Source organism: Photinus pyralis, unplaced genomic scaffold, assembly GCF_008802855.1.
Source record: "Photinus pyralis isolate 1611_PpyrPB1 unplaced genomic scaffold, Ppyr1.3 Ppyr1.4_LG3a, whole genome shotgun sequence".
NCBI lineage: Eukaryota > Metazoa > Arthropoda > Insecta > Coleoptera > Lampyridae > Photinus > Photinus pyralis.
In genome coordinates, this window is record NW_022170509.1 from 13,679,085 (window position 1) to 13,703,121 (window position 24,037).

A 24,037-nucleotide genomic window follows, 5' to 3' on the forward strand; every position below is an offset into this window, starting at 1 on the left:
AAAAAAATTAGCCCCGTCTTTCATCTCATGTTTTATAGAATTGAGACGAAATATAAATCGCTCTATTTTCGCATAAATGTTGTACTACTGGATTACACCGTTAAGATAGCACATGTTTACAGTTTATTTTCTAGTGTTTGTGGTACTCCGATGGGGAAATGAGACGCGAGCCTAACTCACCACACCTACAGCATAAATATAACTAAATGTTTGTAAAGTGTCTTTGTAGGCAATTTTTGCTCCTAGAATGTCTGAGCAGTATCAATTATCAAAACAAATGAGTGTCTCTTATTTCAAATTCTACCTATCCTTTTCTACACGAGAATCTCTAAAACTAACTCGATTTGACTAAACGGGAAATTTCAAATCGTTCTCTTAGGTACATCCAATTACAGCAAAATAATCAAATCAAGTGAAAGAATACCTCAATTAGTACAGAAGAACAGCATTATTTTGATTTACATCGCTCTTTTAAAAGCTCGGAGTAATATTGAATAAGTAATAATACAGACTAACGAGAATTCAAGGAGTCCTTAGAAACTGTTTGAAACTCTGAAAAGCCCTTATAATAGTTCTGCGCATCGCGAGAGGCAGCAACCAAAGGTGTAGGCAACATAAGAACTGACTTAATTACGTTTGTAACCAACTATGCAAGTTTTACAGGAACTGCTAGCGTCAGAATCGGTAGGCGTGTCCCAGTAGTTGACCCTAAATATTCTACGCGTATTTTCACAACTATGGAGATCAGTAGAGTAAAAAAAATGGTCCAATGATATTTTCCGGGGTTCCAGGCGCAGATGAATGTGGCGCCACGTCAGAACATTTCAGACTATTAAGAGGGATGGTCAAAGAGCATATGTTGCCAATTTTCATAACCACTCAAAAGTGTGAACTTTTTGACCTACGCACCCAGATTAAAATAAATGCACGTGGATAGACTTATAGTTCGTTAAGGTAGGTTTTAAAAGTTCAAGTAGAATACCTACTTCAATTAATTTAACCTGAAATGTAAAAGTGACAAATGCAGCAGTATTCATGTTCATTCAAGTCCATTATCACATAAGTAGAAGAAATGTTACTTAGAGGACCCCCTTCTCATTTATACTCAAGTCACAAGAAAGAAAGCAACAGATACAGCGAAGAATCGGACAGTATTAGGTGCTTTCTTCGCGGAAGTAGTTAAACCACTCAGAGAAACAACAAACTAAGGGGATCCCCTTTCTCATATATGACACAAGGGCTGCAGTCAGCACTAGATCAGCAAGTAACAAAAAAAGCGAAGAATCAGACCATATGAGGTACTTACTTACTCCAATAGTTAAATTGAAGCATACAGGCAACAGCACTCATAATGCGGGTCACTCTGTAATTGGGCGCATGCCTGTTGAGGACCCAAAACTAAGAGGGGGAAAATAAATAAATAATAAGCACCCCTGAAAGTACTAGAAACACAAAGTGTAAGTGTGTAAAAAAGGCGGGAAATTCAGTTTGACATAGTTATTACGCCCGTCTTTCTTGACTCCTTGCATCAAGTTTTATGCTTCCCTCTGCCTACGGTCTATTGTATACTATGATTTAGGTCGAGTGGAAGATCAGCATGTGGTAAACTTTTACACCTACTAATGTAATTGCTTTTTCATGTAAAACTGCATCATGTTACGGAATTCTTGTCTTACTATGTTGAAGTTAAAGAATCAGGTTTATAAAATGGATAATTTTTTTTATTATACAATAATTTATAATACAAAAGATATATTATGTAATCATATAAATACAAATTTGGTATCTTTGTTGTAAAAGATGGAATGCCTTGATGACCAAAACTGATATTTTTTTAACAATCATAAATGTAATGCACAACCCCTTACTTTATGCACTGTAAGTCCTTTTAGTACGGCAACGCAAGGTGTGTGATGCTATGCTTGTAATCAATGAAATCGATAAAATGTACAGATACCACAGTTTAATTAAACACATAAAAATTTTAAGATCCAATTTACCTAAATTGATGAGCACTAATTCTTAAGCCCATCGCATCTTTTCCAATTTCAGCAACACCACAAACATTACATATCGTCCCCTTGAATTGTGGGAAGTAACATGCACCACACAGCGGACATTTCTCTTCGGATTTTCCTCTGTAAAGGGGTTTGTAGGACGAGCTGCATAAATTAAAGGGATTGTGTTCGTCATAAGCCAACTGTAGTTCATCGACCGGATTCGTATCGCACGCTTGCAGTATTTTACGTGCCTGCTGAGAAACTTCTTGTCTGGGACCTAGTTCTAATAATCGCTTGGCGAACGAAGCAGCGGTCTTGTAGTTCTTCACTTTGAAGAACATATTCAAGGCAGTACGCAATGTTAAGATTTGATGAATCGGTTGCAAGTTGCAATGCGTGAAATATGCCGCCATCTCGCATTGACGTTTTTGTTCGTCGATTGTTCCCTTTGGAAGACTTTTTCGCAGCGTTTCCATTTTTAAGCCTAAAATGTACTCTCGGCATATCTTCAGCAACTGCTGAGCTTCGGACACTTCTTGTTTAGTATCGACAACGAGAAGAGTGACGAGTAGTATTAATGCCTGTAATTTCTCCACTGCCTCCGCAAACTTTCCGCCAGTAGTCAATTGATAGCAAACCTAATGAGAGAGAGAGAGAGAGAGAATCAGATTTTTTTAAGTTTAAATCGGATTTTATTTTTAAGTGGGCGGGGTACAGCTGACCCAACCCCTGCACATTTTTAATAATATCCATGATTGGAGAAACATGTTTTTTCAATCATAATGATGCAGCTTAAAATCAAAGTTAAAACTGGTTCACAGTATCCCCCTCGGGGTTGGGCCTTGTCGCAGTTGTGGGGGTTGAGTGGTTCAGTGATCAAGGAGGCGGGTAACGTTAGGTTCGACCCAGCGTATGATGACCCCAAGTGAGAATGCAGACGAAAGGTTATCTGAAGTGAAGTCGTACCGCCGACTGAGTGAGCATTTGGCGGGCCAGTGGCAGCAGACTGACTAGTGGAAGGTAGGCCGTCCTCAAAGCGAAACCAGGCGTATTCTGCTACCCTCTAGAAGCTATATTCTCGTGGTAGCCCTGGCGTCTGGATATACGTCTCCTTGTTGGACTCCGTGGTGGATGGGGAGCTGGGAGAACGAAATTTCCCACGCCTAACATGGATACGAACAAATTTAATAAACCAGAGGGAACTTTGTTGCAGCTCATCGAGCCTCAACACAGCAAACCATGAAAGCGCATTTCTGGCGCTGAACAGACGAGGAAAAAGAATGCCAGGCTGATCCAAATGGATCAAACTACGCCAACAGTCACCTTCAAACCATCCACCTTCCGTGACCCAACATTGACCTAGAGGCAGGTTCCTAGAGATAAAAAGAGGGCTCAGTGGGTGGGTTTTCCTCTCTAAAGGTGAGGGTTAGTGCCGAACCTGAAGAGGTGGGGTGTATGTCAATACACCAGAAGCTGTTATAGGAACAACTGCAAAAGGCTATGGAAGCATAACCATTCAGGCTGACAAGGTAACCTGTGGTCAGTGCTTGCTCCAGCGTCAGCAACTCACCCATTCCGATTTCGAACTTGGAGTTTTGCGAATATTGAGGCGCTACTGGAGAGTGTGATTCTAGTAACGCCAGACAAACGATAGACAGCTATTGTCTACATACATAAGTATGCGCCTCACTGTAAAGCAGGGCATTGCGCCTCATTCAAGAACCCTGTTAGATCAAGGGTTTCTAGTTAAGCTGTGACATAAAGCTCAAGTAGTAATAGACACTTTGGACAAGCACTGTGTAAACGTGTGCGTATTACGTAAACGTTACTTTGTCACGGATACGTATACGTATGCTGTGAGTTAAGGTTGCTTTAGTTAGAACTGTGTTTTTCTAAGGTAGTGTATCTGACGTTTAGAATATTTTTCAAATACACAGACTCTCATAACCCAACCGTAAAGCTATGTTGCGTACATCGGTTTATTCTCAAGGCTACACGTATCCGCATGATAATACGTAAAATGGGAGGAGCCTAACGTAATGCGATAAGGATAAGTCATACGGATACACAGCTCTGTCCTAAGTGTTAATAACATTAGTATATGTATATCTCCTGGGAGATTCTGTCAACATAGCTACCAGATGAATGGCAGAACTGATAGAACACTGTGAGAAAAATAAATACCTCATTATAGGGTGTGACTCAAATGCTCACCATACAACATGGGGGAGCACTAACGTCAACGCTAGGGGTAAATCATTTCTTGAATATCTGAAAAGTGCTCATCTAGAGATTCTCAAACAGGGCAGGTAACGGATATTCCCCTTTACAATCCTCCCTATGGAGAAAAAGTTAGAGAGGACAATAACCCTATAACCATCCCTGGTGGTACCGGGCGCATGAAAAGCAGAAAACTCAGTTGGGTAAACTGTTCAATAAGGCACAGAAGGGCAATGATAGCTATAGCCGATTGGGATGCCTATAAGGTAAACCTAAGGCTATATAAGAGGGATATTAGGAGGCGTCAGAGAGAGACATGGAACATCCTGAGGTTCGGGAAAACACTTTTTCTTATTAATTTTGGTGCGTAGAATCCAAAACAATTTGTACTTTTTCGATCAGACTTCTCAATCAAAAGTTATAGACTACAAACCAATTGCGAAAGAAAATTCAAAGGGCTGTAACTTTTGAACTAGTAGCCCAATCTTGGAACTGTTTGAAATTATGGATTCTACAGGCTACATTCTATAAGAAAAATTTTTTCCCGGGTCGATCTGAGACAATTTTTTTTCGGGCCTTAAAAAAAAGGCAGTGTATAACCTTCCTTTTTTACCAAAAATCGACTGCACCAAAATTTCTCGGGAAAACACTTTTTCTTATTAATTTTGGTGCGTAGAATCCAAAACAATTCGTTCTTTTTCGATCAGACTTCTCAATCAAAAGTTATAGACTAGAAACCAATTTCGAAAGAAAATTCAAAGGGTTGTAACTTTTGAACTAGTACCCCAATCTGGGAACTGTTTGAAATTATGGATTCTACAGGTCACATTCTACAAGACATTTTTTTTCCGGGTCGATCTGAGACAATTTTTTTTTCGGGCTTCAAAAAAATGCAGTGTATAACCTTCCTTTTTTACAAAAAATTGACTGCACAAAAATTTCTCGGGAAAACACTTTTTCTTATTAATTTTGGTGCGTAGAATCCAAAACAATTCGTACTTTTTCAATCAGACTTCTCAATCAAAAGTGATAGACTAGAAACCAATTTCGAAAGAAAATTCAAAGGGCTGTAACTTTTGAACTAGTAGCCCAATCTGGGAACTGTTTGAAATTATGGATTCTACAGGCCACATTCTATAAGAAAATTTTTTTCCGGGTCAATCTGAGACAATTTTTTTTTCGGGCCTCCAAAAAAGGCAGAATATAACCTTCCTTTTTTACCAAAAAATCGACTGCACCAAAATTTCTCGGGAAAACACTTTTTCTTATTAATTTTGGTGTGTAGAATCCAAAACAATTCGTACTTTTCCGATCGGACTTCTCAATCAAAAGTTATAGACTAGAAACCAATTTCGAAAGAAAATTCAAAGGGCTGTAACTTTTGAACTAGTATCTCACATGTTGGATGGTTTGAGTGACGTTGTACAAAGGGTCCGAATATGAGGACTAAGTATCGGCGGACCCTCCTATCGTAATTCAGAAGTATTACACAACCGTTGAAATTTAACCGCCCCACCGTAAGTGAATGAAATGCAAGAAGTGAATTCAACGCAATTTTTTCATATGCGTGTTAGGAATTTTAAAGTTTGCCAACTATTGATCAAAATTATCTCAACCCCGCAATGAGTTTATAATCAAGTGTCAAACCTGGAGTCTTTGGACCAAGTCTGAAAGTTTGATCCCTGCAACCGGTAAACCACCCTTGTTATTGGCATCCTTCCAATTACGTAGAGGGTAGCTGTAAGTTGACGGAAGGCTTTGCTGCCACGTAGATATTGTTCTGGAACTACTGTACAAGTACATGAAAAGGGTTTCGTATGGTGCAAAATTCACAACGCCAATCTACAAACAAGTACATTATTAAGGAGATGAAACCAAGCAATATTTACTTGGTCATGAAGGAGACGACAAGCCGATTCAAGTGATCCCGCCATTACGTGGTCGACTGGTAAGTGAGAATTCTTTGTCCATGTAAATGTTGGAGGTTGCGCGTATGTCGGCAAATGTACGTATCCCACACTACTATCCACTTCACCTTTACTAGGACCCAAATCCGGAATTTCTAGATCGCCATCTTCAACATCCCATCCGCCTTCACCGTCTCCCTATAGATCCCGAATAAACGATTAAGTTAATGAGTAGTTTGATTACCTGATCAGCTTTCTTTGTTGCGAGCTCTCCTTCCACCAAGTCCTCTTCTTCGTCCACCCACCCACCTTCAACTTCCATGCTTGGTTCGATTGAAGCATCTGGTATGAAGGCACTGACAGTGGCTGCGGTCTTACGTGAAAGGGCAATATTTTCAAAGAAGGTCTAGAAAAAAAACAATAGATGGCGCAAAAGAAAATTGAATACACATACCCTACTGACGGTCAACAGAGGCCAGTTGTTTTCAGCTTGTTGAATGGGTGGAGGTGGTCTCAAATACTTAGCATTTGCGTCCGGAACACACCACTCCTTATCCTCATCTTCAGAAGATCGTATTTGTTCGGCTACATCGTCGAAGCCAAACGTCTTTGCGGTTAAGTACGCTATATTATATAACTTGGACTTCTTTTGAATTTCTATGATCTCGTCCACATCGCCTAGACGTGGAAAGTCAGCCATTACGCTTCACCGCATTTACTTACCAAGTAGTAAGGCGCCTTGAAACTGGGATGATCTCTGACTACGGACTTCGGCAATCTTCATCATCTTATGCAACTTTTCTAAATTTCCGGTAATTAAATATAAGAACGAAAGTTTATCAAAACTCTTGGTTCTTTGGTAACACATCTCGACGATTTGGTGGTTACCATGCATAAGCGCGGCGTCTGCCAATTGGAACCAGCAAGCGCGATCGTTTAATGCCTTCGCTGCATCCAGAGCGACCTCGATGTTTCCACATTCTAAAGCAAGGGCAAAACGAGTCTTCTCGTCTTTCACATAGTGCAACGCCACCTCGGGGTAACCTTTTTGTTGCAAATAGAAAATGACCGCCTGACCGACTAACCGCGAGTTCCTAACCATATGAAGGACCTCTTCGTATTTGTGCTGAATTAGAGCTAATTTGAATTTAAATTCGGTAGAATCGATGGTTAGCATCCGCGGTCTACATTCACGATCCAAACAGAATACGAAGTCGCCTTTCACCTTTGTTATATAAATGGGCAAGTCCAAAGTTCTAATAATGCCGTGATCGCTAAAATTCATTATTAAGCATAAGTGAGACAAATTACAGCGATCATTACCCATTCACAATAGTGTATTTAATGTGGTTACTAGTGGTGTAAATGAATAATCCCCCATCATCCCACGCGCCCGATTTAACACGGGTGCTTTCGTGAATGCTACACAAAACTTCTAGTTTTCTGTTGCAGATGGTTACGGAGTGTTTGGCTAGGAGTGCCAGGTAGACCATATCGCTAGACCAAACCACATAACGGCATTTTGTGATTTTTACTGCAATTCGAACACTACCAACAATTTGCCGACGAAACAAAATACCTACCTTGGGCTAACGTGCGTTTTTGTTGAACATCGAATAGAGTAACATGATCGGTATCGCGCAACAGCAACATACCGGTGCCGGCGTAAAATACTTCATCGCACGGTGGGGTTTGCACCTTCTTTGTCACCTCATTTTTCAAGTTTTTGATTACCAGCTAAAAAAACCTCAAATATTTACATTAAAAATTCAAAAGGAAGTGACTACTTCTTCTCTCCCACAATCCCCTCTTTTTGCCGCTACGCGTGACAAGCCACAGAATATAGAGCTATATCTTTGAATATAAAATTAGGAAGAAGTCTAAGCCTGCACTTTCGCGTGGGTCTCTAAAAGTACCTTGAGCGATAGATTGAGCCACGAAATGAACGTGAAAAGTACCTTTGGATTTATATGCGCGCTTTGAGAAGGCAGTCACAGCTCTTCCTTCTTACAGAGCGTTTTATGTGTAGGACAAAGATAGACTGAACTCTCCCACTTGCACTCGTTGATTTGTTACCGTACTCTTATGTTGATAATAGGCGCGCGTACATAATTGAAAACGCTGCAAATACCAATTTGGACACAGAAAATTTCATAGAACAAAAATTGTAGACAATTAAATTTACTATAAATATATCTATCTTTAATCGTTTAGCCTTACCAACCATTTAAAGTTGTACCTAGTGTCCTCGTGGGTTTCAATAATATCTTTGAACGCTTATCATATATTAATGGTTAAAGATACATATATGCTGTCACAGACTTTTTTGTAGGAAATTAAATTCTCTACAATTTATGTTTTATGAGTTTTTCTGTACGAAGTTTCGTTTTCACAGCGTTTTAAAGTAAATGTGGGTACCTTTCGTTTTGTGACTGAATCTAAAATTCAAGGGTTGTGAGCAATTTTACTGTACGTGATAGGGTTTTGTGTGCTATTTAAGTTTTATAAGGAGTGTCCTGTGCCTAAACCCCCTAGTTTTTAGGTTATTCAATATTTTTCACAAAACAATAATGAATTACATGTTTATAAACAGGATCGAGTAAGCCGTGATAATAGAAACCAAAAGAATTCCAGTAAGCAAGTGTCACAAGTAAATTATCTGCTGCAATTAATGTGCTCCCTATTTCGTAGTAAAATAAGATTAATTAAATTAGTTGGTAATAAAAACAAACTTTTTTTTTCGTGTAAGGTGTAGCTCAATAAAGGCATTATTATTAAAAAGGCGAATTAGTCTTTTTAAAAAATCTTATTTTACTAGGAAATAATGAGTACACTTGCAGCAAACAATTAATTTATGGCACTTGTTTACTATTTGGCATTCTTTGGTTTTTTATTATCACGGTTTACTCCTGTTTATAAACATGTAATTCATTATTGTTTTGTGAAAAATATTGAATAACTTAAAAACTACGGGGTTCAGGCGCAGGATATCCCTTCTAAGAATTGAAGAGCGCACAACAGACCATCGAATAAAGAAACAAAAAACATTTGAATAAAAATAGATATAGCACTTTGAAATCTAGAAATTTTACAATTTTTTTGTAAACACTCTGTATCATTAAATTCAACTTTCTCATTATCAAAGTGTTGCCTTTTATTCAGATTAAAATTATTGATTTCTATTTCTTAACTTTAAAATCAAGGTCGCTACGATTTATCAAAGTGGGGCTGGTTTATAGAGAATTATTTGAAAAAAAATTAATAATTTGGCCTGCAGAGATTAAAAAATGACATCGAATTAGCTAAAAATAAACATGCTATTCCATTTAAAAAAATCAGCTGTGTATTGACACCGCAAACACTCTGTACATTCAAAAATAATTTCTGTATATGCATAACATTCTATTGTTAACATTTGCACAAAAGATTTTTTGCTATTTTTTTACCAGGTATGAACTAGGAAAGCCCGACGCAGTGTTATAGGACCCTGTATAATTGTTATAAAACGTAAAAAACGAAGAAAGAATGGGAAAATTTCGTCTTTTTTGCATTTCACTTCAATTAACTCGTTATCTATTGTTCTGAGAGAAAATGAAGAGAAATGCATTTGTTTAGAATCGAATTTTCTATAAGATACAGTTGGTATGGAACATTCATTTTCAAAAGTTATTGTTTTTTATGGAAAAATATAAAAAAAGTATTCCCGAAAATTAACAATCTGTTACTAAGCAACATTCATCCTATCTTTTATATTATCCGTAGCTTGATAACGGAACAATACGGCAACCGATCACCCGATCACCGTAGGTACCATAGTCATTGATTAATTAAAAATACAAATTAAAAAATCCACGCTTTGTCTTTCAAAGTGGGTGACTCCCAGATTCTCCCCCAATTCTTTCCGCTATAGTGGAACCCTAAGCAAACCGTTTCCAACAATTGTCCCGATGATTCTTGCAAATCGACGGACTGTCAAATTTTTTTTTTCAAAATCCGAAGACTGCTAGTTAACCAATGGAATAATTTCCGAAATATAACAAGAAATGTGACTCCCTAATAGGCGAACAGAAACCTCTTGGAAAATGTACCTAAATTTAAAAAAATACGTCGAAATCCGTCCGTCAATTTGCAGAAATCATCGGGACAACTTTTGTAAATGGTTGCTTTGGGGTTCCGCCATCTGTACAAACATTTAGAACGCTATGGGAGTTACCCAATTTGTTTGTTTATTTAATCAATGGCTATGATACCTACAGTGATCGGGTTTGTCATATTCTTTTGTTATCAAAAGAAGGGACCAAATGCGTTTTTTATATTTCTCCATAAAAAACAATAACAATTAAAAATGAACGTTCCATACTAAATGTATGTCATAGGACATAGACAATTCGATTCTAAACAAATTCACTTGAACATTTCACTGGAAAAAAAATTGAAAAATTCATAAAAAATATCACTTCTCTTCATTTTTTCACTCGGGGCAATAGTTAACGAGATAATTGCAGTCAAATGCGAAAAAAAAAACATTTTCCCATTTTTTTTCATTTTTTCTGTATGGTTTTGTTGAGTGAAATGACATCCCGCCCAAACCGTACTTTTGATGAATTATAGGGCTTTGCGCCCTTCTGATAGTGTATTATTAGTATGGGTAAAAATAAGTATGTAAAAAATATAGCCAACGAGCTCTTGGGTATGGCTATAGTATGTGCAAAACCAAATTGCACCTGGTGTTAGATTTGCTTTTATTCCAAGTGCATATGTATAAAATTTCAAAAATGCGTTCTATAATAGTGTGAGTTTCTGGAAGAACACCATAGATATTTTTTATATGTCCCTAAGACAGTTTGAAAGATCGTGTGACAATATCCAAGGACTGTAAAAAATTGTTCACAGCATTTTTTCTTTTTTTTTCTTTTGTTTTTTTTTTATTTTAATACTCTTAACATATATTTTTTATATTCTTTATGATTTCGAATACTTTTTTTATTAACAATACATGAACATTGTTATTGGGGTAACCTGTTATGTTCATAAATAAATAAATAAGTTGGTACTGCGCATGCGCAAAACCAAATTTTGAAAATGGCGTTACATTTGCTTTTATTCCAAGTGCATATGTATCAAATGTCATTTAAATATATTTATAAATTAAAAAAAGAGCACTATGCATTTTGAATCGATTAGGCTCAACTTTTACCATTGCGTATTATACTGCTAAAGCTATGCCCATATTGAATTTCAGGCAATTCAGTTCATAATTCACGGAGATGTCAAAAGGGCCTTCCTTATTATACTCGCAAGGAGCTCGATAATATGTGAATTGCACTAATAATAAAAATAAGAAGATCATTTTTTTAATTTCCCATTTTCGCATATTTCCCTTGCGCTTTGAGCAGAATGTCAAAACAATAATGACAGTTTCAATTTTTTACAACGCTTCGATCATCCCAACCGGAACCCCCAAAAGCACCTGAAATTACAACATGTAGGTCAAGGGTTCGAGTCGTACCCACGCCAGATTCTCTTTTAACTAAAAAGTTTATTAAAAGTTCAAAATTAAGATGTGCGTACATTTTTTTACAAACGCTGAGAAAACAAAAAGAGAGACAAAAAGTTATAAAAGATAAATTGTAGCGAATTTAATTTCCTACAAAAAAGTCCGCAATGGCATATATCTATCTTCAACCCTTAATATATGATAAGCAATCAAAGATACTATGAATGCCAACGCAATCAAGATGCGCAACTTTAAATGGTTGATATGGCTAAACGATTAAAGATAGATATATGCCGTCGCGGACTTTTTCTAGAAAATTTTGTGTATCCCAATTGGTATCGGCAGCGTTTTCATTCAAAGTGCGCGCGACTATTATACGTACCAACAAAAGATTACAGTATTGAAATCTTCAGTGCAAACGCAATTCGGAGCATAATATTCGCTATAAAACCGATTATAATATTACAAAAGTGGGAGAGGTACACCTTACCTCTCCCCCGATTGTCACAGAACCACAAGTTCCCATTAGGCTAGACTTCTTCCTAATTTTATATTCAAAGGCTATACGCATGAGATAATTTTACTCCCCTCCAAAACGTATATCGAGATAAGAAGCAGTCACTTCAAAAATAGCGAGATATTAGATTAGTAGAACCAGTGTTCGATACATTATAAGGCTGCGAGCAAGCAAAACAACTTTTTCGAATTTGTATTTTGCTCCGCATAGGAAAATTTACACATGTACCGCTTCATAGCGAACATGAACGAAAATATGTCTGGGGATAACCAGCGATAATTGCTGAAAGTGAGCACGGTTACCACTATCTCTTCAAACTTAAAAGTTTCGTTCCGTTCTGTGACGAGCCAAGCACGTATACGGGTTTCCTATTCGTTTAAAAAGGTACGCGAGTCGAGATTGCTTCGTTCAGAAAATAGCAAAGCAAGCACAATTTCGTTGGAAACGTTTTCGCAAACCTTTTAGAGCATTTTCTTTTTTGAAACGTTTTCCGAAAAATTCTTAGAACCTCTCTTAGAACACTTCAGTCTTCCTGTACCTTTATACTCACAGACTAGCAATAAATAAGAACTCTTTTAAGATCTACATTATTTCTTATTTATAATTGCTACACATCATGAATCAAAGCATATAAATGGCAATCATAGTCATTTCACACTTTTCGAAGATCTTTGCCCAATCTATTTATAAATACATCAACAGACATAAACATCCCTCCTCCCCACCAAAGGAGTTGGTTGAAACAAATCACTTCCTCCCTCTATTTTTAAAAGTACCTTCTTACCTGACATGTTCGGTCCAGTACAGCAAACCTATTTCGAGCCACCCACAGGGCGGTAATACCGGCGGATCGTTTACTATCAACTTCCAGTACTTCGCGTTCCTGTTCCTTGGGGATGACGTACAAGTCATAGGTGCTGTTCTCGAGGTTAGCGGAACGGGTGCAAAGTAGCACGGCGTTTTCTGCGGGATTAAAGGATACTCCGTAAACGGGCGTCTTGCCCCCTCCGCGAATTTGTATAACAGGCACGTCTTTTGAAGTTGTAAAATCCAATTTGCGTAGATGCTTCTCTTTGACGTAGTATAAGTAATTACCGTGGACCGTGTAGGCAGGTCTCTCGCGTTCCAACTAACAATAAGCTAATGAAGTTGGTTGCAGAATTTAGGTGGCAAATTACCTTGAATATAATCATGCCGTTATCGTGTCCTGCCGCAAACAAATTAAGTGTAGGATGCGCTGTTAAGACCCAGAATCGGTCATGCTCTCGCCTAAATGTGTGGAGGCATGTACGTTTGGTCATGTCCCAAACGCGGATGCTTTTATCCTCACTGTTGGAAAGTAGCAACTCTTGTCTTGGGTGAAACAGCACGCAAGATACATTATTGTAATGGCCGCGACAGGTATCGACCTCCCAAGCCTTTCGGATTAAGTTGCCATAGTACAAAATGAAGAGAGAAAAGTACGATCTTACCTTTGATTCGTTCATTCTCCACAGTTTTACTTGACGGTCGTCAGCTCCAGACATAATCAGCGGTAGAGTGGGATGGAAACAAGCCCAATTTACACCTCGATCGTGACCCTCAAGCACATGCTTCACGACCGCGTCGGCTTGTCCGAATAGATCAGTCGTGCCGGGGTTCTTCAAATGATCATCCAAGCCACCAGGACCGGGAGCGACGTTCTTCTTTCTCAATCCCGATATGTCCCAAACTCTCACAGTTTGATCGAGCGACGCCGAAACCAGAAGATCTTCCGTGGGGTGGAACATTACGCACATTACGTAATGGTTGTGGCCGGTCAGTACGCAAATGCAAGCGCGCCCTTGCCAATTCCAAATGCGAATTGTCTGATCGTCTGACGCAGACACAATCCATGGGTATTCGTGATGGAATAAAGTGGTTCGAATGTAGTCTAAGTGGCCCAGTAAAGTGAATATGCAACGTTTTTGTTTATAGTTCCAAACCTGAAATGAACCACAATGGAGAAGAATGAATTTTATTTTGCAATGGCATGGCTACTACTACTACTATCTTAATTAATTTATTAAAGTCGACATTTACTGTTAGAAGCGCTGTAACAGCCAGATTGTATATTTCTAAGGGAACTGAAACTTATGCGCCTACGCTAATTTCAAAATCACTTATGGATTTCTTGATACTTTATGCTTTCCGTTTAGAACCTTTTCTTCCATCTGTCGCTCTCTTCCTCCACCCCTTATAAATCATAGATTTAGATCAGTCATAATTCCTCATATCTCTAGAACGAAGTGTCAGAGGGGGGTACTCACAAAAAGGAAAATGGAACGTCTGAACGAGACACATCTACTGGCGATATCAAAAGTATAAATGCGAATACTTGCAGAACGAAGTGTCTGAAAAAGGCATTCGCGAAGGGCGAAAGAGAGGCCTGGACGAGACATCTCTACAAGCGATATCAAAGCTTTAAACCTGAGTATCTCAAAAACGGAATGTCGGAGGAGAGTGCCCCCTCCTCCGACATTCTGTGAATACAAAGGGAACATGTACATGAACAATATAGAACAACTTAAGACCTTGCACCTCTGAAAAGCGTTATGCTGTTGAGAACAAGAAAAGGATAATAAATAAATAAACAGAGGAGGCGTCCACTCCATGGCGTCAACTCTGAGAGAATGATTCCAATCGCAGTGTCTGAAATTCTACTCGTACTTGAGCTTGCAGTGAGTAAAACATGCGCTCCTCAATCAACGTTATGGAATAGGGAGACCTCGAAAGAGCTCCCGAAATTAGGAGCGGACGCCATGACTCTCCTTACAGCGCTGTAAGGTTTTCCTTGGCGCACACGACAAGAAGGAAGAAGGTTAGACTCCACAGCTCTCTCTCCTAGGAAAGGTGGGTGTCATGCTGTCCAATCCCAGTTAGGATTCTTCTCTGACGGGGCAACGAAAGCACCGCTCATCACTAGATGTGGAGTAGAGGTATCTCACAAAAGACCTCGACGGATCCTCATCAAACATGGCAGAGGGAGCCCTACCGATATCAGTAGTATGGGCGGCATTATGGCGTGCAAATCGATCGGACACTGGCATCGGTATACCTCCAATCAAGCGTACCTAGACACTGAGATGTGTGGAAGTAGCTATCAACTACCCTATACCAGGCTTTTCTGGACTAATGGCCGTCGGCCAGTGAGCTTTGCTTTGAAAGTTCCAAGTAATAGTGCTCGACTGCGACTCTTCAAGGTGATAAAGAGAACCTTATCGAAAAAAGTGCTAAGGGGGATGGGTTAATGAGGGGGTTAATTTAATAAATGATCTCAAAATATTATATGTAATATCTCGATCTGAAATGTTAACGATTAAATTTAACTTACTTTTTTTGCAAAAAGGGAATCAACTAGTAGTTTAGAAAATTATTCATATCAAAACAGGAGCTATAATTATTATTAAATGACCATTCAAACAAACATATTAATTACAATTCGGTTGTATCGAAAACCAATATGTAATCAAACGTTATAGGAGGCGTCGAAAATAAAAATATGACTTTGAACTCTGGTCCTAACGGCCGTCTGAACTAAGAAGGACGATCTTCTGCCTTATCTGTAACAGATAAAAAGAAAAGTTGTCTAACGTTCGATACTCGGTACTAAAACCGTGATTAACACTCAATAAGAACCAATAATTCAATTTACGTTGACTAACCAAAGTAAAATTTTGTTCAACAACGAATCGTGCGTACAAATCGGTGATATATATAAAAGCATAAACGTGACGTTAATTTCATGAAGACTAGTTAACGATGCACAAATAACTAAATTTGTATAGAGTTAAAATTCAGGAACAAATACGTCTCCAGGTGTAAACCTTTCAAAGTGGGTCAGGAGTAATGTATTACGTGATGTCTCCAGTGTCAGTCAATCGAACTTAACCCGTCAGTGGTCGCTAGGTGAAATGTTACGCGAGTGGTCGCGCGTGAGCATTTTGCTCATGATGAAAAATGTATTATTTTGACAAAATGAAATAATTTAGTATACTTGATATGATGTTGCACATTGAATTAACGATTAATATAAATTAATTCTGATGAATATTGCTTTTTTTATTATAAATCGAAATACATTTATACATTACGGATTACAAAAAAAAGTATAACGGCAGTGGTCGCTCACACACTTGACGCCGAGCTTGACGCTTTCACAAATAAACAATGACAGAATCTAAACGGACCAGTTTTACAGCGTGGGAGGGTCGGGGGTGACAAAAGATGTTCTAAAACTCAGCTAGACGACGACTTGGCGCGAAACTAAATCTTTGAAAATAATTATGATTATTTAAAAAAAATGTGAGCAAATTGCTCATAGAGCGACCACTGACGGGTTAAGACACTATGAAAGTGGAATATTCTCCAAAGAAACAAACAACACGCAACGCGCACGCCGAAGAAAAGCAATGAAAGAGCGAAAGCGAAAATACAGAAAAGGTACACTCGGGTGCCCTCTAACGGCAAAATAAAGAACTACATCTAAACTAAACGAACTTACAGAGGAAATGGCGTAAGAATGTGATTTTTGTCTCTCGATATTAAAAAAATCCCTTTCGGCTTGGCCAATCAGATGTAGGTAGATTTCTTTAGTGTCCGCCATTTTGTTCCAATATGGCGGAATTGGCTGATTGACCAACCTATAAATATACTGGTACCATTACAATAGGTAGATAAAAATCTACTTAAAATGGATTATTATTGTAACGTAAATTTAAATGCGTCGTTTATTTATTTCTAACTAATTAACAATAAATTTATAACAGTCTTAAAAAAACAGTAATTGTTATTTATCACTCACGAATACACACATTTATCACGGCGCGAATGATTTATTACTTCGGCGTTCTAATTGCAACTGAAACAGTAACGCAATCCGATGTGCTTTATAGCAAAGTCGAAGGTTCCCGAGCGATCGCGAAATACACGTCATATTTCTCGGAAAGATTACGTCACATCCGCTCTCGTACGATATCGCTCATGACTGATCTTTCATGGCGCCTCGATGCCTATGGAAATTTCCGGAACGTTCGCTACATTATTAAAAAACCACTCAAAGAAAATGTTGACATATGGGTACTTATTATAAATTGTTCCGTTTTTTAGTTCGTCACTATGATTGTAAAAAATGGCAATTTTTCCATTGGGGATTTCATCCCCGAAATCGATCGCCAATAGAAAAATTACGTAAATAAAGTTTATTGCTTTCAAATTCTAATGATCACGCTCAAATTTTTAAATTAACAACGGTTGCAAATTTGCACTCTTTATTTTGAAAATACTACCATAAATCAATAAACGATTCCAAAAAAAAAAGAGTATTTAACGTTAATGGTGTGCTAGTGCACAAAAAACAGTAATACAAAGTGTGATGGAAGTCGATAAGTAGGGATTAGACAAATGAAGTAAAAATCTGACAACGTATGGTGAAATACAGTGCGTCCCCTATAAAAGCAGCACTTTTTAAGTTCAAAATTACGTGTTATGAAAAACGACCCTGTACCATTTGAATATCTGCACAATGCATATAGCTGCTAAAAAATATTTAGAAACCGGTCATTGTAATGAAACAGAGACCGGCTGTAATTTACCTTAAATAATAATCACACCAAGGTAAGATTATTGTACTTAAAACAAATATCTCGCCCCAAGTGATTTAATGGGGTCCTAATTCTAACTGAAACTACGATCAGTCCAGATTCCTTGATTAGGCATAGGCACACAATTTAATCCACAAGTGAAGCTGAAAGGAAATTGTCATTTACCGAGCGTAGGTATAGGTCGACCTTGACATACACCTCGTCAGTCGATTTCAAATTTGATACAAAATAATTAAAATTGACGTTAAACGTGCATTAATTAATTAAAATCTAAAACCGTCGCTCTCTCTGTCCCCAATGGCAAATATTCCTTCAAAAAAAGGCGATGAAGGTCCTAAGTGGCAAGAAAACAAACCTTGATCTTATAGTCGTCTCCTCCAGACACGAAGAGGGGTTGCTGGTTATGGAAACAGATCCCACGAACTGGCCCATCGTGCTCGTCGAATTTCTCCAAAAGTGTGCACATGCGATAATCCCACAACTGAATCACCCCATTATGCAAGCTGTAACAAAAAAGTTGGGCGTCATTATTAAAGAAATTTGGTATTTTGACCGATCAATTTTTAAAATTTATTGCTCTAAGTGGAACAGCTCAATGTAATCTTGAATTGGTAATCCAGTTTTTCCAGCTAGGATGACATTTACAAAAGTTACTCCCATTCATAATACTTTTGCTTCTTGTCAGTAAAGGTAATGAACGTTATTACATTAAAAAGCAATTAATTAATGGGAAAGAAACTTTTAGCGGTAAAAAATACTACCGCAATTAAATGTATATATCCTAAATATATAGATTTCCCCAAAATACGTTGAAGGTGACTAAGACCCACCCAGGATATTTGTTTGAAAGGGGGGCGACTAAATTCTATATATTCTTACTTAAACAATTTATTTGGCGAGTGTTACACATTTACCCGTGCATGCTACTGCAAATATGATCTTCATTTTTGTAAGTATAATTACCAAATTTTTCAAAATATTACGCAATGAAATAAAATACGTACCTAAGTGGCAATAAAACTTTTCCAAAACCATCGATTGTAAAAGTGATTTAATCAAGCAGTTTAGCATAAATTAATAGTTAATTGGTGGCCTAACCATATAATTTTTTGATTTCTGCATCAGGAAAGTGCACTTAATTACGCAACAAGTCTTCGCGATCTAAAAACTTGCTGTTTTTTGTTATACCTATTTTTCCAGAGTATTCTACTGGGCTGCACAGTCAGCGGTCACAACGTCCCCTTTTATTCTCTCCCGACTCACCACGGGTTTCTACCGGCCCCAGTTTTTCACCACCGTTCGCCAATTTTTGCACCGCTCGAATACTACGTACCGCAACCCTTAATCTACCAGCAGCCTTTGCTCCGTGGTAAGTTGGTCCTCTTAGATAAAAATCATCATTTTTATCATTCGTAGATGCACCAATAGAAAGAGTTGCATACTCGGCACCGAATCCCTACCAAGGTTTCGCTTATCGCACTCGACTTTCAGACGACGCCACTATGAACGCATTTTTTCTATCGGGCGCTTACAAACCAGAGCAAATAGAACAGATTTTCGCGCGAACCCAAAAAACCGAAAACAATGAGGAGAAACCGCGCTCACTAGCCAACGTAATTGAAAATATCTTCGCAAATCAAGATCGCGATTTTCAATACATTTACCGACCTTCCTTGCATCAAGCCATTCCGACTGCGCAACGTTCCGGCAAGGCCGAACTGGAACGCAAAGAGACACCGGCCCCGACTGAAGCGTCAACCGAGATTAACGAGGAGAAAGAAAAAGCGATAACAATTAAACCAAGTGAGACCACCGAGATAGGATCAACGGAAGTAACAGCAAGTGAGACTACTTCAGTTGAGCCATCATCCTCTTCAACTGAGGCCAAAGAAACGGATTCGACAACTGAAAATACAACAACGGTTTCCGAATCGACAACCTCCTAAAATTCCATTATTTGTAAACACTTATTTATAATTTCTTTAGCAAATAAAATTGGCGGTTGCCGATTTGTAGTACAGACTAGAACAGGGCATTATTTAGAAGCAGGTTCTCAATTTTAAAAAATGCAATAACCAAGAAACTGAGACGAAAAAATAATGATGTCAAATTAAATGCGCACATACAACACTTGACGCGAAATTCCCCGCGGCTTAAACTAAACTCGCGAAATTGCCGCACGATTCTCTCCCAACAACCAAACCCACCCAGCTTTACTTTCCTAATTAACACCCATTCCGTGGCTCCCCACCAATAAAACTCATTTTTTCTAGCAAATGAGATTCCTTGACAGATATAATTCAACGCCCCTAGGTATTTTTTTCAAAACCTATTCTGCCATGTGTAAATGTGCAATGCTTTCTAACGACGCATGCGCAATGCCAACTTTCTTATTTATGAAAGCATTTAGAGATCGTCCCAAAACTAAAAGATGATTGCGCAGAAACCAATTTTAGTACGAATGCAAATATACTATCTAACAAAAAAATGTTGGCATTTGTTACTTTATATTTGAACTGTTCACAGCTGTTTTACAATTTATTATAGTACAAAAAGACGGATTGTGCTTTGTGATAATAATACAAACGCACTGCAACATCATCCAGGCAAAACCAGTTTCAAAATTTAGTTTTGCGCATGCGCAATGCCAACTTTCTTATTAACGAAAGCATTTCGTGTGGCGCAGTTCAGTTAAAGCTGCACTGTGGTGCTTAGGGTCCCTGGTTCGAATCCGGGTTCGGGCATGGATATTTGTAAATGTATAGTGGGTTGGGTTGGTAGAGCAGCCTTGGCTGAAACCCGGCCCACTCAACAATGAAGGCAAAATTAAAAAAATTAAATAAAGTTTAACGTGGAGACGTTTTGCCTAAATTTTTTCACATAGGTAACCTCAAATATTCCGAGAAAGCCGGAAAAACTGTTTTCAGTTTTTATTTTTGCGAAAAATAAGTCGCAGGGGTCTGAAAATTGGAGCACAGTTTTTTGATAAAAAAAAGAACATTTTTTGGACCCGCACAACTGAGCAGTTTCCGAGGTATTCAAGATTTTCAAAAAAAAACCTCTTTTTCAGAGGGATGAAAAATTTATTTTTTTTTCATCATACAGAGCCCCTTGGGGTAGCCAAATATGCGATTAAAATTTCAAAAAGATACCTGGATAAATAAGACATTGACAATCCTGCGCACGCGCACATTAATGTGATGTTTGCAATATGCGATACGTTTTACTTTTAATAAAAACATTTGTGGTTAAAATTTCAATAAATTATATTAATAAATAAGAAAGTTGATATTGCGAAGCCTGCGCATGCGCACATTAATCGTTGAGATTTTTCTTGGCTCAGGTGCCAACTTCTTTGGAAAATGCGCTAAAAATGTAAGAGTAGGTATATTTAATCAAAATCTTTCCAGTGCTCACGTGAAGTTGGCCGTGATTCCTCTGAAGCGGATTTTCCGAAAACCGCATGGGTATACAATGGAAATGAGTTACCATGGTACATTAAATTGTGGTAGTTCTACATGAAAGCGAGATCAACACTTCAATAAGGTGTTGGAACAGGGACTCCCAAAGGGGTTGTGGTAAGTCTACACCAGCTTCTCACCCCCTTTGTCTGTATTGCGAGTGTTTGGTTTCTGAATAATAATTTTACTACCTTACCCCTAATTTTAAAGTTTGAACATATTTATTTGCGAAGATCGTTGATGAAGTATTGGGAAGCCCGGTAGATTCGTGTTAATGTTGACATTAAAAGACAGTCGAAACCACACAGCTTCATCACCTTAACAGAAGACAATTAAAGCTAATTCACCACTGCAGGCGTGTTCCCAAATATGTGAAAGATTTACCTCCGTTGCTAGCGTGAATTAATATTCAGATTGTTCTTAAGCTTAAACTGTAACAATGTGTAGTATGAAAGATGTAAACGCTACACTTTTGCAAATAGAAGCGCAAATAGTGTCCGATTTAACACTAAAATCACATGTAATTACCTTGTTAATATCCACGGTCTTTTGGGGTGAAACGATAAGCCTTTTACTCTGGCAGACTTCGACTCAAATTTCGTCAACATAGTTGCATAGGAATAGTGAGCCAGGTTAGGTATTCTGTTTTGTGCCACTGGAAAAAGAATAATTAACAACGGCTTCTCAAGTGATTTAAAATCACATTACAACGTATTCCTAATTATTTATTTGCTGGTAAATAATTTCATGGAACACCGAATATATACGTCAGCTTGCTTAACGTGTCACAATCACATTTGCGGTTGTGTTAGGTTATTGTAACCGGTGGCTAAATGCACAGGTTGACAGTGGCGTAGTTAAAGTAGTTTCTCAAATTCTTTTTTTTCAAAACGAAAATTTACGAACGTAAAAATAGCAATTTATGAAATTTGGTAATAATTAAAAATTTATCAAAAATTAAAATATAACAGGAGTTCGATGTACTTTAATGTGCGCGTATTTTTCTTGGTAAGTATTTTGAAATGTTATTGAAATTCTCTAGTGGGAAATGTTATTTTATTGTAATTTACAATTTTGCATTTTTCCTAACCAAATGTTAATGGATTTATATGTGGTGTATATTTTGATCGTTTGTAACGTCCAGTTTTCCGTTAGGCAACCAACATGCCACCTTACTGACGGTACTCGAATGTATGTATTTACAAAGGAGTGCCGCTGCGGCAAAGGAACATAAATGCTATTTGATTTTTGTAATCGTACGTACATTGCAAATGCAAGTATAAATCGCGGAGGTCGGTCACATATTACCTGCTTTTTGTTTTTGTAGATGCAGAAAAGTTGGAAAATTAATTATAGCATTAAAGTACTGCGAATCCGGTTGAAGATGAGCGATGGCCCGTTATTGGGTTTGCAAACAGTAAGAGATACGAAATCATTAGCTTTGGAAAAAAGGAAAAGAAAGAACTTTCTATGTGCATAGAAACAGAGCTGGGCAGTATTCGATTTTGTAAATACTTTTTAGTATTCAAATCCTTTAAAGTATTCAAATACTTTGTAATTAAATACTTTTATGGAAGCAGTATTTGTTTTTGTAACTCAAATACTTTCACAAATATTTAGTATTCGAATACTTCGCATAGAATTTGAATACTTAACCTTTTTTTTTACCAAAAATCGACTACACCAAAATTTCTCGGGAAAACACTTTTTCTTATTAATTTTGGTGCGTAGAATCCAAAACAATTCGTACTTTTTCGATCATACTTCTCAATCAAAAGTTATAGACTAGAAACCAATTTCGAAAGAAAATTCAAAGGGCTGTAACTTTTGAACTAGTAGCCCAATCTTGGAACTGTTTGAAATTATGGATTCTACAGGCCACATTCTATAAGAAAATTTTTTTCCGGGTCGATCTGAGACAATTTTTTTTCGGGGCTCAAAAAAAGGCAGTGTATATATAACCTTCCTTTTTTACCAAAAATCGACTGCACCAAAATTTCTCGGGAAAACACTTTTTCTTATTAATTTTGGTGCGTAGAATCAAAAACAATTCGTACTTTTTCGATCAGACTTCTCAATCAAAAGTTATAGACTAGAAACCAATTTCGAAAGAAAATTCAAAGGGCTGTAACTTTTGAAATAGTAGCCTAATCTTGGAACTGTTTGAAATTATGGATTCTACAGGCCACATTCTATAAGAAAATTTTTTTTCCGGGTCGATCTGAGACAATCTTTTTGCGGGCCTCAAAAAAAGGCAGTGTTATAACCTTCCTTTTTTTTACCAAAAATCGACTACTTCAAAATTTCTCGGGAAAACACTTTTCCTTGTTAATTTTGGTGCGTAGAATCCAAAACAATTCGTACTTTTTCGATCAGACTTCTCAATCAAAAGTTATAGACTAGAAACCAATTTCGAAAGAAAATTCAAAGGGCTGTAACTTTTGAACTAGTAGCCCAATCTTGGAACTGTTTGAAATTATGGATTCTACAGGCCACATTCTATAAGAAAATTTTTTTTTCCGGGTCGATCTGAGACAATTTTTTTTTCGGGGCTCAAAAAAAGGCAGTGTATAACCTTCCTTTTTTACCAAAAATCGACTACACAAAAATTTCTCGGGAAAACACTTTTTCTTATTAATTTTGGTGCGTAGAATCCAAAACAATTCGTACTTTTTCGATTAGACTTCTCAATCAAAAGTTATAAACTAGAAACCAATTTCGAAAGAAAATTCAAAGGGCTGTAACTTTTGAACTAGTAGCCCAATCTTAGAACTGTTTGAAATTATGGATTCTACAGGCCACATTCTATAAGTA

General features: G+C 37.6%; 2 protein-coding genes across 4 annotated transcripts; one reads left to right on the top strand and one right to left on the bottom strand.

The window, feature by feature from the left end:
• Positions 1-1,727: 1,727 nt before the first annotated feature.
• On the bottom strand, positions 1,728-22,047 carry LOC116165594 (coatomer subunit alpha). Of its 2 annotated transcripts, none has more exons than XM_031480166.1 (14): positions 21,932-22,047; positions 21,752-21,878; positions 18,118-18,265; positions 13,614-14,105; positions 13,320-13,559; positions 12,926-13,270; positions 7,711-7,864; positions 7,451-7,661; positions 6,851-7,401; positions 6,582-6,805; positions 6,372-6,533; positions 6,110-6,325; positions 5,868-6,062; positions 1,728-2,638 (listed from the first exon to the last, which is right to left on the bottom strand). In XM_031480166.1, exons 2-14 carry the CDS (start codon positions 21,829-21,831, stop codon positions 1,997-1,999), a joined length of 3,660 nt encoding a protein of 1,219 aa, XP_031336026.1. In that variant the 5' UTR covers positions 21,832-21,878; positions 21,932-22,047; the 3' UTR covers positions 1,728-1,996. The 2 variants fall into 2 exon arrangements, with proteins under 2 accessions (XP_031336026.1, XP_031336027.1); XM_031480167.1 differs by having other exon boundaries at positions 21,927-22,028.
• Positions 18,616-19,769, top strand: LOC116165600. 2 transcript variants are annotated; one of them, XM_031480177.1, is made up of 3 exons: positions 18,616-18,711; positions 18,963-19,128; positions 19,179-19,769. In XM_031480177.1, the coding sequence occupies exons 1-3, from the start codon at positions 18,697-18,699 to the stop codon at positions 19,706-19,708; spliced, it is 711 nt and encodes a 236-aa protein (XP_031336037.1). In that variant the 5' UTR covers positions 18,616-18,696; the 3' UTR covers positions 19,709-19,769. The 2 variants fall into 2 exon arrangements, with proteins under 2 accessions (XP_031336037.1, XP_031336036.1); XM_031480176.1 differs by having other exon boundaries at positions 18,617-18,711; positions 18,963-19,131.
• Positions 22,048-24,037: the final 1,990 nt, after the last annotated feature.